Raw genomic sequence first — 16,982 nt, forward strand, 5'->3', positions numbered from 1 at the left:
TGTATCTCGTTACATCTGGTGTAAAACTAACACAGCATTTCAGATAAAGGACACCATACGAACAGTAAAACATGGAGCTGGAAGACTTGCTGTGACGAACGGAACAATGAATACTGCCGACTACCTAAACATCCTGAAGGAGAACGTCCGATCGTCTGTTCCTGACCACTGGGGTGTGACCTCTGTGTGTGTGTGTGCGCGTACGTGTGTGTCCCCTGGTGGCCCCTGTGTTTAGTGATCAATGAAACGAACTTGGGTTCTGCAGAAGAAAAATGATTCAAAATACACCTGAAAAGTCCCTCCTCAGATTGATGAAGAAAAACTAAATTGAGTCTGTGGAGTTGCCTAGTCAAAGCCCTATTGAGAGGCTGCGGAACAACCTTGAAAATTTTATGCTGGAAACTTCTCCAATATGACTGAATTAGAACAAATCTGTAAAGACAAGTGGCTCAAAATTTCTCCAAAGCTGTAAAAGACTCACTGCAAGTTATTGGAAATGTTTGTTTGTTGTTGTTTTAGCTGGTGCAACCAAGTTTAGGAGGCAATCACTTTTTCACACATGGCCATGTAGGCTTGATTTATTTCAACTCTTAATAATGGACATCTTGTGTTATCTTTGACTAATATTTAAATTGGTTTGATGTTCTGAAACACTTAACTGTGACAAGCATGCACAAACAGGAAATCACGAAGGGAGGTCAACATATTTTTACACCACTGACCTGTATTTGCATTTAGGGGAGTAAAGTTTCAAATTCAATCATCATTTTTGTTCATTTATTCAGACAGGTAGCAGAGGTTGACAGAACATCCATCCACAAAGATCAGCAGACTCTCACCTGAGAGTGCATCCCTTAAAACCTCTTACACACTCGCTTCCACGGTAAAAACAACATTTAAATACAATCAGCAACCACGATACGGGGGGTTTATTGGTACGATGATTAAAATGTGTGCTTTTGTAATGCTTTCTCAAAATTAGCCTTAAAAGTGCAGTTCTTGTCCCTCCAACATCGCTGCCACCCTGGCGTGTCAAGTGTCAACGTCAAGGGAAGCCACCTGTGGGAAGTAGCCACCGTTCAGGAAGGTGTGAGCTGAAAACGGAGAGGAGCAGGTATCGTCTGAATCGAGAGCCTCTCTCTGATCCTGCTGCAAATCCAGAGAGGAAACATTGTTCTCCATGTCTTCCTCCGCTCTGGTCATCTCTTGCAAGCAGACTCCTTTCCAGATAGACGTTTCAACAGTTTTAGGCCACAAAAGATCCCCGGTGGAGCCGAGAGTGACCAGATGAGGCGAACTAGAGCGATCCATGTTGGACAGGAAGCCTCCCAGAAATCCTTCAAATCCAACCAAAAGCCTGTCTTCCTCTGTGATTTCTGGATCTTCCCGTTGCTCCTCTCTGACCTCCTCGTCAAGCGGGACCAGCGTAGCAATCTGCGGCTTGTAGCCAGTGTGTTCAACCAGAACGGTTCTGTGGAGCGACTTCGCCTGCTCGGCTCCGTCCGGGGACTCTTCGACGTGGATAGTGGGGTACGCTTCGTCCCTCTCCTCCTGGGAGACCACGAGGATCGGAGAAAGGGTCGGGTCACTGTCGGTGGAGGAGAAGAGAGGCTCACTTCTGTCGTCCTAAAGAAAAGAACACAGTAGGAATTAACCAGCAGAAAAAATATTGAGTGATCACTACAAGGCAAACATGTTTGTTGGACGAATGCGTATTTTTTGTTCATTTAGATCTAGAAGAGCAAAAGAGACCATTAGTAATGGTTTCACTTCCTGTAGCAATGTTTCTACAGGTTTAATATTAGAACCATCCTTAAATGGCACGAATTTGCAGCTGTTGTAGTTGTTTTGGACAGCAGGCACTCTGTTTTACTCAGTGTAGGTAATACTACATTGAGAGTTGATTACCTCCAGCAGTCTGATGGCGTTGCTGTGTCCTGGTTTGGGCAAGTTGTTCACGAGCCACTCAGGTCCCCAAGCTATACATTTCTGTTTGATCCTACAACAAAAGAAGAAATAAGATTTACTTTTTTGGACACACAAAGTTGTATAACTTTGTTTTATTGGTCTGAATTGACAAAGACAAACACAGATTATTGCAAAACGTGCTCAAACCACAAGCATTTTCACATTTTGTCACATGTCGGCCACATACAATTATTTTGTTAGAATTAAATTTTAAAGGTCGACATAGACTACAGTGGAAAATTGTGAAGAGGAAGCAAATTGTGCATGCTTTCAGCATTTTGTACAAATAATATCTGAACACTGCTGTGCAACTCTCTTTTACTCTCCTACCCTTAAATAAAAAAGGTTCCTGGTGACGCTGAAGGAGCTGCATAGATCACTGTTGTCTTGCTGTGAGAAGGTTCTGGGTTCTTTCTGCACGGCGTTTTCATGTTCTCACTGCACGTACGTGGATTCTCTCTGGGTACTCCAGTCCAAACCGTGCATGTTAGCTGAAACAGCCACTCTAAGTTGTCTTTAGGTCTCGATCATGTGCGTTTGCGTGCTCATCTGTCCTGTGTTGCAGTTCAGCTCGAGGCTTGTTCATGTGTTAGAATGGCCTAGTTAAAGCTCATACCGTAAGCCTAATGAGAATCTGTGTATTTGAAAACGATATTTGCGTTATGCTGTCCTTCCAATCTGACTGAGATTGGAACTATTTACAAAAAAAAAAAAAGAATCCACAAGAATGCGCTTTTCGTATTTCGGGCCTAATATTTTGAGTCGGTTTAAATTCATGAAATCCCATTAAAACAGATGGAGGTTTGTGGTTGTGACGTGACGATGTGTGGTTATAAGTGCAAGTGGAATCAACGCTTGTGCAAAGAAACACACATAGATGCTAATGTCATGACTAACGATGCAGATAGCCAAATAGCAACATCAGAATGAGGTTTAGGTTTCTGTTCACAACAACCAAGTGGGTTTTTACTCATGTTGCGGTGTGGTTTTTCACTAAAAATTAACCACAGGGACCTCCATCCCTTTTACTCGTAAAACAAAACTTATGAACGTTCGAGCTGCAGGACACCGAGCCGAAGAAAAAACAACAACGAGTTTGTCTAGTAAAACGACTGAGGCTTTCTGTGGAAGAGGTAGCGCTTTTAGTCAAAATTACCGTTTCCTCACACAGCTCCAGCACATCAGGTTGGCCACAAAGGCTATGGAGATTGTAATGATGAACACGATCACAATCACCAGCCCCACTGCAAGAGATACGAAGAAAAAGTCATTATTTGGATGAATCCTGGACTCAGAACCTTATTTTTTCATACTGATCAGGTGAAATTAAGACTATACACATGTAAAAGTTTCATATATGGTGATATTTTGCAATTTAAGAAGGAGAAAATTTATTGACCGGCTGGAGCTGGAGGCTTAGATAAGGTCTGTCTCCCTCGAGGCCCTTCTCCTGCTGAGTTTGATGTGGTCAGCTGAAGGGACAACGTTCCTTCTGGACAGTCCAGCCACATCTGTCTTTGGCCAGATCCAGACACTGTCACTGTGCAGAAGAAAACAACAGTTAGATTTTTTTTACCCCGACCCTGCAGAATCTAAAGAGTTTCTTGCTTGATTGCTCAACTTAAACCACTACAGTTAGCCACAAAAAACAGCTCAGCCTAGAGCAGAGCCCAGTGTGTATCAGCCTTGAGAATATTGACGTGGAGCGTTTGAGGAGTATTCAACTCACAGGCTTTTGTATTGTGCTGCATGCCATCTTGAAACAGTGCAAAATTGTCACAAAAGAAAAAGAAAATGACACATTGTTTGCAAACTTTGGGTTAGATGAGGGAGCATAGGTTAGGGGTGTCCACAGTCGGTCTTCAAGGGCCAGTGCCTTGCATGTGTCAGCTCTCTCTCGATGTTCTGCAGAGGCCTCCTAATGAACCATCGCTTGATTCAGATGTGTTGGACCAGGGAGAGAACAAAATCATGCAGGACAACTCTGGACACCTCTGGCATAGGTTACTCATGGACCAGTCAAAGTCAAATTAGAAATTTAGTCTCACAGATGCTCTTATGCAAACTCACTAAGCTGTTTTATCAATAGAATGGGCAAATGTTCTGTTTTCTAGACGAACAAAGCCCCAAAAGACTCACGGCTGTAACTACGGCAATAAGTGTTTTTTGCATGACAAAATCTACAAAAGTTGAAAATACACAAACACTTTTTGCATGGCAAAGTCAGCGGTCGGTATAGTATTTACCCTCTGCTACTGAGTGTATTCTGTTTGACGTCAGAGACTCATTCTGAAACTCACATGAAGTGTAGGAGATGAACATTTGCAGTCAATACTGACCCACAGACTGTAGGCTTAGGAAGCCGCACAGTTCTGCATACTGACTAAACCAGTTTCTGTTCTTACACCCAGCCAAAAGTCAAAGTTACCTTTAAGAACTGGATGCAACTTGGAAGTCCAAAAAAAACCAAATGCTAACTTCATGAAACTTTGCTTTATTGCATTTGAAGACAAAACAAATTAAAGCAAAAGTAACAGTTAACCTTAATAGATATGATAATGCATTTGTTGTAACTAATCATCATGCCCCATGCCTGGATGCAGAAACCAAACAATGTGTGCATAATGATGCCATTTAAAAGATTATTTACACATGTTCAAGTTAAAATAAACCGGGCAAAAGAAAAACCTGCAAATGACATTCAGAAGGAGATAAATAGCAGAGTACACCAGAATCATTTTGTGCAAAAAACCTCAGCCAGACTAACAGTGAAAAAGACAACACAGATCAGTCAGTGAGCACATGACACTTTAGAAAGAGGAAAAGGTACAAGCTCTGAGGAGCTCTCATAGTCAGGTTCCACAAATAGCGATAAAGGCAGGCTAGCTGGTAACAGCCTCTTCTAACACATGTGCATGAAGCCACACGGCTTCCTGTTTAGCGGTCAGAACGAGTTCGAGAAACCTCTAAAGATGCTGCTAAAGCGGCATCAACTCGTGTTTGGCTCCAGTTCCTTGACTACTGAACATCTTCTTCAAATGGCAAAAACACTGAATCTCACTGTTTTTGTGAGCAGAAGCTGGCTTTGATGTTAGGTTGCTATGTGTGTGTTTTTTTTTGCTCTTTGGAATAGTGATTAGCAATAACAGAGAAATAATAATTTGAGCTCAACGTCTGAATTTCTTTTCGTTACGGGAAGCCTGAGCGAAAAATACCCTGCTGATGCACTGAAACTTCGAGGGAGGGGAATATCAATGGATTGCCACTTGCACGCTTTCCATTATGTAAGTGTGGTTTGTGCCGAGACACAACACAACATACTGCTGCATGTATAATTTACCACACCTGTGAACACAGGTGTTAGAGTTTGCCTTTGCTCGAGACCAAGGTGAAGTACAAGGACACACACGACACGCACAAAAAAGTTGCTGTGACAGGAGGGCAAGGGCAGGCTGAAGCGGTGATGAGCAAGAACAGGAAACTCACTGCAAAGTTGTGTTTCCTTCCACACTTTCAAATCAACATCGAGCTTTATTGTGAATGAGAGGTGCCACTTAATTTCAAGGTCAGATATGATCAAGTTGTTGTTGCTGTTTTGGAAAAAGGATTTTCTTTTCCTCAAAGTCATTAAATGACTTTCTCCAGACTGCAGGATGAAGTATAGCAGCGGTTTAAACATGCTCAAACTCCTTAGTATGTATTTAAAGAATCTATCTTCATTACAACATTTTAGCCATTTGTTTATCCTTTCAATTTCCAATTTTAGTACAATAAACTACTGCTTTTACTATGCTACTTTAGAGTATAATACCTTAACAATGTATGCATTATTTCCTTCATACTTTAATTGTGTAATCTTGTAGCTCCCACTAGAAGTCTGGTCATGCAGAGCACTTGAGAGTAATCATTAACTTACACTATATTGCCACAAGTATTCATACAGATGTGAATTTGATTTAAAGACTTATTTGTAATCACCAGGGTTTTATATGCCGGTCCCCATGTGCTTTCTCTCCCACTTTTATGTGTTTTTGGTCATTTTTTGATCTTTTGTTCCAGAATTGCATTTGTGGGGTCAGACACTGATGTTGGATGAGATGTCCAAGCTTGCGGTCTCCGCTTTAATTCACACCAAATGAATGTCAAGGTACGTTGAAGCATTAAGATTTCCTTCGACTGGAACTACAGGGGCCAAGCCCAATTCCTGAAAAAGCTGACAATCACCCTACTTACCTCAAATCTTCACATCTGAGACAATGCAGTGAAGCAAGTGACGTTACCCTGGCAACAGCTAAATCCACACTCATCCATTGGATCGCCATTACCACTCTGCTCTAGAATCGACTGGTACACCTTACATGACGATTTGCATTTAGTCAGGTAGAATATGGATGCAGCTGCTTGGCCATGAAAACCCAGTATAGAAAAGTATAGTATTTTATTTCAGTATTTCAGGTCTGGATGAGTTAAAAAAAAAAAAAAAAATTAGGGTGTATGATGAAATAAAAAAAAAAAATAAATAAAAATTCTGACTACTCTGAAAATTGAGTCTGGAAACATTTTCAATTTGACAGCCTTGCAGGAACCCCGTTGAAAGCTTCTGCGTTTTTAATGCTACATAACAATATGTCTGCTTTGGAAAGCAAAGAGGCAACACTGCAAATAAAGGACGCGAGAGATTAAGAAGACTTAAAAACATGCAGCCGGCAGTAAACCGAACAAGATGAAAAAACTGCCGTGTAGACATGTGAGAGGAAGTCTCAGGTCTATACAGAGACTTGATAACACAGAGCATAGAGGAAGTCATTGAATCAAAATAACTCGTCAGAACATTATCCTGTTCAGACAATCTGTAAATAATCAAGGAATCTACAGTATACTAGGTTACAGCTTGCTTTTTTTTTTACTGTAAACAGAAAGGCCGGATGAAACAAGCACGTAGCAAAAGTGAGTAAGGAAGGAAGAAAAGACTTGTGGTTGTAAGATTCTTAAAGAAGCACAGATCAACATGCAAGTGTGCCATGTTGAACAAGCTCAAAGGAGAGGTTTGTTAGAGCTATATGGTTTCAAAAACACCAAGTCCCTCGTAAAATAGCTCTGACGCAGTCAGATTGGATTGAAAATGTTAAAATCTTCACAGAGCCTCAGCTGGATTTAGGTCTGGACTTTGGTTAGGTCATTTTAACACATGGATGTGCTTTGAGCTCTGGCTGTATGTTTGAGGTGACCTTCAACCCCAATCTCAAGTCTTTTACTCAACTTTTCTTCCAGAACCGTCCTGTATTTTTCTCTATTTAATCTTCCCACAATCTTTGACAAGTTCTCATGATGGGTTTGTTTGTATGTTTATATTCTTCCTAAGTGCTCACCGTTGAGTTCTGTGCTGCTGGAGTCCAGTGTCTGCAAGTAGACGGTGTACTTTGAGATGAAGCCTCTCTGTTGGTCCTGGGGCAGCTCGTCCCACCGGACCAGGATTCGTCTGGCCTCACGGGTCAGAACATGGAGCACGGGAGCTGAAAGTGGCTCTGAAGCAAACAAGCATGGACACAATAATGAGAGAATGGTTGGTGCAGACTGTAAAAAATAAAATAAAGCAGAAAAGCTGTCTGCTTTACTCTGTTCTCTGGAGTAGATCAGTGTGGATGTTGGAGCACTGACGCCTCTGGTGGTCACAGCATACAAAGACACGTTGTACCTCACACCCGCCATTAAACCTGAAACAGAGTGTGAAGATGAAACCCGCTCTGTATTCTGAAAGCAGGTAGCGTACTTCACTATTTCTGGCTTGTGGGTGTGACATATTGTGCTTTCTATACGTGTGATTAATGAATGAAAAAAGACCGAAAAATAATTGTACCGAACAACGGCCACAAGAGGGCGCTGTTTGACCGCTTTTAAAAACCACAATGTGATCTGCTGAGTTAAGCTAGAAAGTTCTCGAAAAGTGTGGTTAGATGTCTTACGGTGGCACGGCACAACGAAAAACAACAGCATAATTGTAATGATAGGTAGAGGTAATGTGAAGATTAAGAAATGACAGTAACACACACACACACACACACACACACACACACACACACACACACCCACACACACACACACACACACGCACACACACACATATATAAGCGTTGTCTGGTCAACAATTTCTTTTCTCATTCTAATCCAAGTTATTTTAAACTTTCATGAAAGAAAACCACCTCAAACTTGAACCCAGGACCTTCTTGCTGCAGGACAACAGTGTTGTCAACCGCCCCATAGGCAGCCCTTCTTCCTTCTTATTATACTGTTCATTAATCTAAAAGTATTTGCTTCAAGTGTTTACCCTTGCTTATATTTTCCTGTTTTACTTCAGAGAAGAAGTTATACATTGTCTTTGTTTGAGTTGAAGTTTATGTTGAGTCAAAAAGGCAGCCTCCTCATTTTAGTTGCACATTATCCTCTGAGTTTATTTTTAATGGTTAATATAAATCTAATTTCAGACAAATACAAGAGCAGTTAAGGTATGAAGGAAAATATTTTAAAAAATGTCTCCACAAGAGCAACTGGTGGAAGACTTTATGATTTTACAGGAATATTTCCTTATTAACTTATTTTCACTTTGCCCAACTTAAGGTATTTGGAGGTGAAGAAGCATATCCAGAATATTCATAAAAAGATACATTTGTCTTATTTTAGAAATAAATAAATTCATGTGTGTGAATGACTATACCTGTGATTGTTGTGTCTTTTAGGTCTTTAAGCACCTTTTTCCACTGCAGCCCCGCTGCAGGCATACTTTCCCATTCCACTACAAAGTACAGAAAATCTTTCTGAACCGTCGTAGACCAGGAGACACGAGCAGCGCTGCCGTCTGCACCGGGAGCCAACTTTACAAAGAAAGATTCAGAAGCACCTAAATGGTCGAGACATTTTAGTGATTACCACAGAAACGTAAAATATTAGAAATATTTCAGTCCCTTCTGTGTGACTTTATTGCACCTGAATGTCTGAGATCTACAAAAGCCGGTGGAGACGCCCCGCTGGAGGTCACCGCACTGACGTTCAGTCCAAGAACCGCCACTGGTGCCTGAACTGAACACTGGCTGGAAGCGGCGGGACAAATCTCCTCGCGGCCATCCTCCAGGACGATGCTGTATCGCAGCAAGTCACCACTGTAATCCTTCACAGGTGGAGGCTGGGAAAAATGTTATTTACCTATTTATTCCAGGATTTGTATTGATTTAATTCTGTCTTTTTTTGTTATTATGGTGCTTAAACACTGCCCAAAACCCAGCTGTAGCAAGATTTGACATACAAAACCAAGTAATTATGCAATTTTTTGTGTTACTGAAGTATCACAGCTAAAACATGGAGGTGAAATCTTAATTACAGACCAGAAAAGTAATCATAAAAACATTTTTTCCCCCCACACACCAAGTTGCAATTTTTGTCTTGAAGTAAAACAGTTAGTTTGAAAATATGACAAATTTTGAAAAAATTAAATACAATTTTTAGAAGCCTAAAAGATTACACACATCTAAGACTGAAGGAAAAAGGTTAACTAATCTTTCATTAACTTATTTATTTCTGGTTCGCGTCAAGTGGAGCATGAACAAACATGGAGGTCAAATTATTAATGCAAGGGAAACACATACTTCCACCTTCCCAACTATTACAGGAGGAAAATTTGAATATTGAGTCTAACAATCAAAAAATAACTTAAAAATAAAAAAATCCAACATGTAGCCTAATTATACGGATGTTTGGAAGATTACTAGCAGAAAAAATTAATACCTTCCAGAAAACGGTAACGTTCCTCAGCCCGTGTTTGGCCTTGCCTCCTAAGCTTCTCCATACATGTAGCTGCTGAGACGGACCTGTTGGACAGACGTCACATGAAGTTTCTCTGCCAGGCGTCACACAAGAACCACTTTCCCTCCTTGAGATTTCAAATATCTCATACTTGCCTTTTTCAGGACTCATCCTCCTCACAGACGGGCTCCATTTGCTGCAGAGAACTCGCCGGCTGGGTTTCAAGCTTGTGCTCTGTCCTGATGGGGAGGAACACGTTTTGATTTGGAACTCGTATTCAGTCTCAGGCTTTAGGTTCTCCACTCGTATCAGACCCTCGCTCAGCTCTGCTCCCGCTCTCTGCTGCTGGAAGAGAGCGGGATGGTTTTTTTTTTTAGGTTATTGCACGAGGAGATTTAAAACGAGAAAAACTACAAAGTCGACATGACGCCGCTTTACCCAGGTGTTGTTTCCTCGCAGCCTGATTTGGGGTCTGAGGCGCATAGAAGATTCAGAGGTTTTCCAGTGCAGCACGGCCGACGTGGCGTCATTCATGAACTCCACCTTAACTACACGAGGGGTTTCTGGTATCACTGGAATATATAACAACAATAAAGCAAATTGAACAGGCGAAGGCAAATGTGCGAAAAAAAATGAAAGAAAAGAAAATACAGATAACTCTTAAACTTTTACAACCACAAACTTCAACATGTGACAGAGCAACGCAAATTAGTGCACAATTCTGAATTGTTAGAAAAGGGAATTCATGGTTTTCACAAATAAAATTATGAAAAGTGGGATATTACGTTTCTATTCTGCTCCTTTATCCAGATAATCCTGCACAAACAATGTTTTCAGATCCACCTGTTTAGCATATAGTGGACCTGAGGGCGATTTAATCTCAGCTTAAATCCAGAATGTTCTACGAGAGGCTTGTCAGATAACATTAGTGAATGAATAAGCAGCGTTGTTAGAACCAAAGACCTCATTTGCAGCTTTCCCACAAGCTGTTCAGGGGAAACAGCAAATATGAGAAAGAAGGGCCAAAATTTATATTTTTTTGCTTCCATGAAATACTAAAAAGACAAGTAAGGCTATGAGAAACCTGCAGAAGACTTGAAGCTAGGAGCAGGCTCACCCTCCAGCAGGTCATTGATCCTTGATCAGACCAAAACCAACCTGGGGATTGACCTTCAAACTCTCTCTATGATTTTTGATTAAAAGATACCAATGCGCAATACATTTTTCAGATATTCTTTTGTCAAAAGATTTAAAACCAACACATGATTTTTTTTTTCCACAATGTTGCACTACTTTGTGTCAGTGTGTCATACGCCTAGTATCCCAATAAAACACACTGATGTGTGAATCAGCTCTGTAATCTATTAAACAGCTACTGTCGGTGAACTTGCAAAAGTTCAAACAAGGCCTGCAGTGGGAAGGTGGCAGAAAGAAAAAGGAAATTGCCCCCCTGTGACATATATTACATAAAGAGAAACTTTACTGAAAGTCAAATTAGTCAGACTGGGGAGAAAACAACTGATTGAACTAACCACTCGACATATGACTCAGCCTTTAAACTGCGATGATTCTGACTAATTAATTCAAATGAACAACTAGGTTAATGCACTCTCATTGAATGAATGTTGTACCTATGTCTGCCAGAGAAAAGACGAACGCGTCCGACTGGGACGCTCCAAAGCGGTTGTAGGCGGAGACGGTCAGCGTGTATTTAGTGTTTTCCTCTAAGATTCCTCGTGGTATGCTGATTTTCTCCCCATCCAAAATCAGATCTAAAACGCTTTTATTCTCCCTGATAATAAAAAAAGGAAAGGAAAATTAGGCCGCAAGCACACGCTAACTTAGAAACAAATGGGAAGCAAAACGCGATACCTGTGGACTGAAACGTTGTAGAATGTGTCGACGTATGTTTCCCGTCCTCTGTCCAGAGAGCAGTTTACCAAGTCGGAGCTCCTCGTTGTTTCACAGTTGATATTTGCAGGCTTGTCAGGAGGAACTGTAGTGATATATGAAAAAGCAGGAGAATGTTTCTTATCATCTGGAACCATGAACAAATGTTTAGGACTAATTCGTGAGATTAGTTTAACTCCGAACTCAGAAAAAAATTCCTCCAATCCAAACATGATGTGGTGGCTTCACCGCAGCCACGAAAGATCACCCAACTGTGTTTTATGGATCTAGCGCTCTTTTAATCGAGCAGCAGATGATGTAGAAAATGTTCAGCTCTGTCCAGGTCATCGCACAGGGGTCAAATTTAGTTGAACATATTGTGCCAAAAGGTGAAAAGTTATCTAAGGGAAGCCAAGCTGTCTGCATTTGAGTTACTGACTTGGCAGCAATCCCTCCTCCTCAACAAGCACGAGGCAGCAGTTGAGAGAAACAACTCCCTCAAACGGAGGAGAATCATCCTCTGACAAAACGAGGTCGTCTGTAACAACTCTGCACTAGATTAAAGCGGTCTTATATTTTACAAGTGAAAGTTATCAGTGCAATGCAAAATTACTGATGTTTTTTTTTCTTTAGTTGCCTTTTTACTCATTTTCAACTCAATTTAAGACTCTTTTTTTTTGCTGCGTCATTTTCTGTGACCCATGAAATATGAAATAAAAAGGTGATTTCTCACAGCAGTAATAGCTGAACTCACAGCAAAACTGAGAGAAAGATTATAGATCTTTCAGGTTCTCTTTCAGGTTCAATATTTTAGAACAAAGAAAAACAAAGCGTGTTGCAATTTTATGAGAAAAATGTAAAGCCGTTGGGACTGATTTAAAACTATTGCCCAGAAAATTATTGAGTAATGCAATAAGTTAACAATTAACTGTTACTAAAATGTGATTCTAGCAAGAGTTATTTTAACTGCATATCCCAGTTCTTTCAGACTGGTTAATACAATCGCATTCAATAAATTAAAATATGTGTTCCTATGGGAGTTGTTTGTCAAATTCAAAATGCCTTTTTGAAAACAATACTTCCCATTAAATCCACATTTCTTTCTTCATGGTCGGATGTAATATGCTGATTGTGTTTTCATGTGTTCTGAGCCAAAAATCATCAGAATTTACAAAAATAAAGTCTTGAAAACATGAGTGTGCATGCAATGATTCCAGATAATGTGTTTTCTGAATTGAAAATGATATGCATATAGTGAAATATATGAGCTTTACAACATTATTCTAATTTATTGAACATGAGTGTATATAAACAAGCTGATAAAATGATCATTTTTGAGCAGCCACAATGACTTCAAAGTATAGTGTGATATAGGACAATTATGCAGGTTCTGAAATGGAACAGCGCAGACTTTATTACTCATTGCTCCTCAATATGGTGGCTCAATACGCTTTAGTGCGGAACAACAAAACCGTATCTTGATTTAGTATTGTTTAATGTGCAAAATTTAGCTGAAGGTACATTTAAACAATTCCTGTAACATTTAGTAAAAGCTTTTTATTGTCTCTACAAAATACCATATTTTTAAATAATATAAAATTATCAGTCTGATATATTTTTGTACATTAACTGCACTGGGAGAGAACATTAAAATAGTTTCTCCCCTCTCCTACGGCTCCTTCCCGAACCGCCCTGTCCCGTGTTGAGGTAATGTGTACGTACGTCCGAGACGTAGATCCAGGCCAGAGATGATTTCCAGAGCAGACAGCTGGCTGCTCTTCATCTTGCAGACCACCTTAGAAAGCGGCTTCCACACGCGGGGCAGATAGAAAGCCGTTGTGGTGCAGTTGACTCTTTTCGACAGATTCACCGTCTGTTTATTCAGGTCCAGGTACATCTTCGACCTGAAAGTCAACAATAGAAGGCGGTTTCATATATCTGAAGGTATCATTTCAGAAAAACAATGCAGAATGCTGCGTCACTGTAGGAGCTCCTTCCTCACAGTCTCTGTTAGACAAACTCAATGAATGTTTATATCCTTGATGTTTTTTTTTGCACATCTCTGTTAGTTTCTTATATTGTAAATAGTCTGTTGACTTTTAATGCACAAACACACACACACACACACACACAACACACACACACACACACACGCACACACACACACACACACACACACACACACACACACACACACACACACACACACACACACACACACACATATGTTATTGAAAATTTTCCTACTCAACTGCACTTTCCTTGGATCAGAGTACTTGATAACTGCACAGTAAGTTATGATCATGTCCTTAATAGTATGTTATTATTTTTTATTATTTGTTTTTTTAATACATTTTGAATACTTTCTTTTTTCATCTTTGTGTGAACCCCTACGCTTTAGTTCTGCTGCTAATCCTGAATTTTCCCACTGTGGCATAATAAATTACATTTCAAACACATTTTCTATTGATTGTTTGCAAGTCCAGTGAAAACAATGCAAAGGAAGCCTGGTTGATGACAGCGAAGCTAGTATCTGATGTGTAGCCTAGGCGACGAAGATGCTTGAAGTAGGTGTCTGATTTAAAGCCTCTCTAACTTTGCTGAACTTGGTGTCTTGACTCTGGGCGTGCCAAAGTGATGCCAAAGCTACGGATAATCAAATCTGATCGCATTTGATTATCCGTAGTTCAAAATTCAAAATATCTGGACATGGTTTTAACTGTTCAACAGTGAACAGAGATGCTATAATCACATTTTGAGAATTATTTACAATGTTTCTCCTTGTCACTAAGACCATCCCTGATCGCGAGAAGCCTGAAAAGCTGAATATGCAGCCAGGTCATCCAAAAAGTCCTTTTTGTGAGGCACAGGATGGGTGATGCAGAGGTAGGGGCTCTCATTGTTGCCAGATTTGCCACTGCAAAAACACATATGTTCTGCATTCATCAAAGTTTCAAAGCAAATATGCTCACCTCTTTTCACATTTGAAGGTGTGGCAGTACACGGTCAGGTTTGAACCCATAAGCAGGACAGTGGCCGGCTCTGCTGTCACATAGCCGCCTGAAATGACGTCCACACAGCCTGCAGGGAGCAGAGGGCAGCCTGCGCAAGAACAAAAAAGAACCATGTGAAAATTCAGAAACAAGACTCAGCTTTTTGCATGTTGTTTTTTTTTTTTTTTAAAAAAGAAGACTTTTATGAGTAACATGGGCAAACAACTCACCATTGATGGAAAAACAAAACAGCACGATAATGCATCTCCAACTGGCTAACAAGAGATTCATCTCAGCTCATCTCTGTGAAAGCGGAGGACCCTATCCAGTGTTGAGGGAAAAAAAGATTCTATTACTAAAAATCCTGGGTTAGATCTTTAAGAGTGAAGAAGGTGAAGAAAATGAATGTACCTCATCCATCCGTGTCCAGAAATAAGGCACCAATCTTTCCAACATGAGGAGGAAGGGCGGTTTATTGTCTCTCCTATCTCACTGCAGGTTTTCCTGTTGATAACATTTTCATAAGTGCGTCACAGCAGCTGTGACACATCCACCCTGCCACATTAAAACAAACAAAAAAAATAATAATTATTCTGCTGTAATAACGGGATTGTGATTCTAAATCACCACAAATAAATTCAGTACGAAGATGTAATAACTTGAATATCAAAGTCATCCTGAAAGCGCAATTATTTCCAATTGTGTTAATTATTTCACCAAAGAAGATAAAACTCACCAGAATTACGTCCTCTAAGCATTTTTCTTATCAAGACGCCATCATCCAGTCTGCTTGTCTTAACACGACCTGCTTTGTTCCACGCGCTTCCTTCGACTGTTCTTTGCAACAAGAGAGTCACATCTTAAAGAGGCCATTGACCTAGTTTGGTGGTATTCTGCCAGAGCAGAAACTTTGAACATTTGTCTCAGTACTTGTGCGCCCTACTTCAATTGCCTGTTTTTCGTCACCACAAAGGCTGAGTTGACGTAAAGCGTCACCGTCGCCAGAGTAGCTGCTCTCGTGAACATGCTGCTGTTAGCGGATTATTGAGTGATAAATCCAGATTACTGCTCGTAGTTATGTGCTGACCACTGCTCCCGCATGCAACCCGGTTTCTCTGCTTTCTGCTAACATCGAATGTTTTCAGAGTTTCCTACAGTGAATGCTAAAAGTGCTGATGCCCTGAGAAGAAAAATGGTTTATCAGCATGAGCCAAGTGAGTGTTTATATTTAATTAAAAACTATTAGAAAACTATTACATTTTTTTTTGCCTTTTCTAAAAGGGAGGTAAGTCATACTTACATGCTGACTGCTTTGCTTCACTTGACATGTCACATTTCTTTTCCAGCTCTGCTCTTTGATGGTGTTTGTAGTTTGTCGCTGAACTGGTGTATCTGTCTTGAGCCTTTTCTTTTTTTCAGTTAAGCTTGTTTTTGTGAATTTTACGAGTTTTTTCCGCCTCTAACCTCAACGGCTTTGCAGGGAAAACCCAGAATTTGAGCAGAACGCCTGCTCATAAAGATAAAACAGACCTCAAAATTGTGGGCTGCTATTAGTGCATCGGGTTGAAAGAGCAGAATGTTAAACCCGGGTGAATATTATGTGAATGTGCTACTCTTGATATATATAAATTGTTGCTTGATACATTGTGTCTCAAGCTTCCTACTCAGCCTGACTGTATTGACTCTGCTCTACAGTCTAATTTCAAAATTTCCTCACATGTCAAACCGCAGACTGAAACGACAATGTGGTCTTCATTGGCCTGTATACTATCGCTTTATAATCTTTTATCCCTTATAATCATCATTTAATCATTATTCAGGGTATACTGTTATTTCTCAGGCCTTTATTCCATTTTTCTGCGTATACCTGGACAGATCTCACATACTCATACCAGATTTCTCGACAGTGGACAACAACACCACAAACCCTTCTCAATGTCCCCTTTTCTTTAAACGCATACAGTGAATTGTAAATTAGTCAGAACACTTGTACTCTTTCAAATTTGGTCACATTAAAATCGTTCAAATGCTGTTGTTCTCATGAGTGTTCGGGTTTTGCTTTAATTGTCAAGTTTGTTTTCTGATTATTTTCCTGGACTTTTTTATTAGTTTATTATTGCTGGTAAGAGCTTGCCATACTGGATTGATTCCTCTTGTTTCTTATTGTGTTTTCTCTGTATTTTTGTGCAAACATTTGTTACTTTTATAGGTTTTTCCTTTTTAATCCCTCTGAGCTCTCTCTGTGTTAACTCAGTAGAGTTTAAATGTACAATCTTTTTTTCCGCCAGGCTAAATGTTGGGTGATTAAATGCAACACGGTGCTCATCCCTGCTATGA

The 16,982-nt window shown here is 40.2% G+C and overlaps 1 protein-coding gene across 3 annotated transcripts; it reads right to left on the reverse strand.

Moving 5' to 3' along the window:
- Window positions 1-704: 704 nt before the first annotated feature.
- il23r (interleukin 23 receptor) lies at window positions 705-16,072 on the reverse strand. 3 transcript variants are annotated; one of them, XM_008407293.3, is made up of 18 exons: window positions 15,382-16,072; window positions 15,057-15,149; window positions 14,876-14,966; window positions 14,625-14,754; window positions 13,375-13,556; window positions 11,635-11,758; window positions 11,394-11,554; window positions 10,201-10,334; window positions 9,918-10,107; window positions 9,745-9,827; window positions 8,950-9,145; window positions 8,681-8,863; window positions 7,584-7,682; window positions 7,338-7,493; window positions 3,368-3,508; window positions 3,125-3,212; window positions 1,909-1,999; window positions 705-1,626 (listed from the first exon to the last, which is right to left on the reverse strand). In XM_008407293.3, exons 3-18 carry the CDS (start codon window positions 14,934-14,936, stop codon window positions 1,033-1,035), a joined length of 2,613 nt encoding a protein of 870 aa, XP_008405515.1. In that variant the 5' UTR covers window positions 14,937-14,966; window positions 15,057-15,149; window positions 15,382-16,072; the 3' UTR covers window positions 705-1,032. The 3 variants fall into 3 exon arrangements, with proteins under 3 accessions (XP_008405515.1, XP_008405516.1, XP_008405514.1); XM_008407294.3 differs by having other exon boundaries at window positions 9,918-10,104; window positions 15,057-15,200; XM_008407292.3 differs by having other exon boundaries at window positions 15,057-15,200.
- Between the last annotated feature and the right edge of the window lie 910 nt (window positions 16,073-16,982).

Source organism: Poecilia reticulata, chromosome 4 (assembly GCF_904066995.2).
Source record: "Poecilia reticulata chromosome 4, P_reticulata-male-v2, whole genome shotgun sequence".
Lineage (NCBI taxonomy): Eukaryota > Metazoa > Chordata > Actinopteri > Cyprinodontiformes > Poeciliidae > Poecilia > Poecilia reticulata.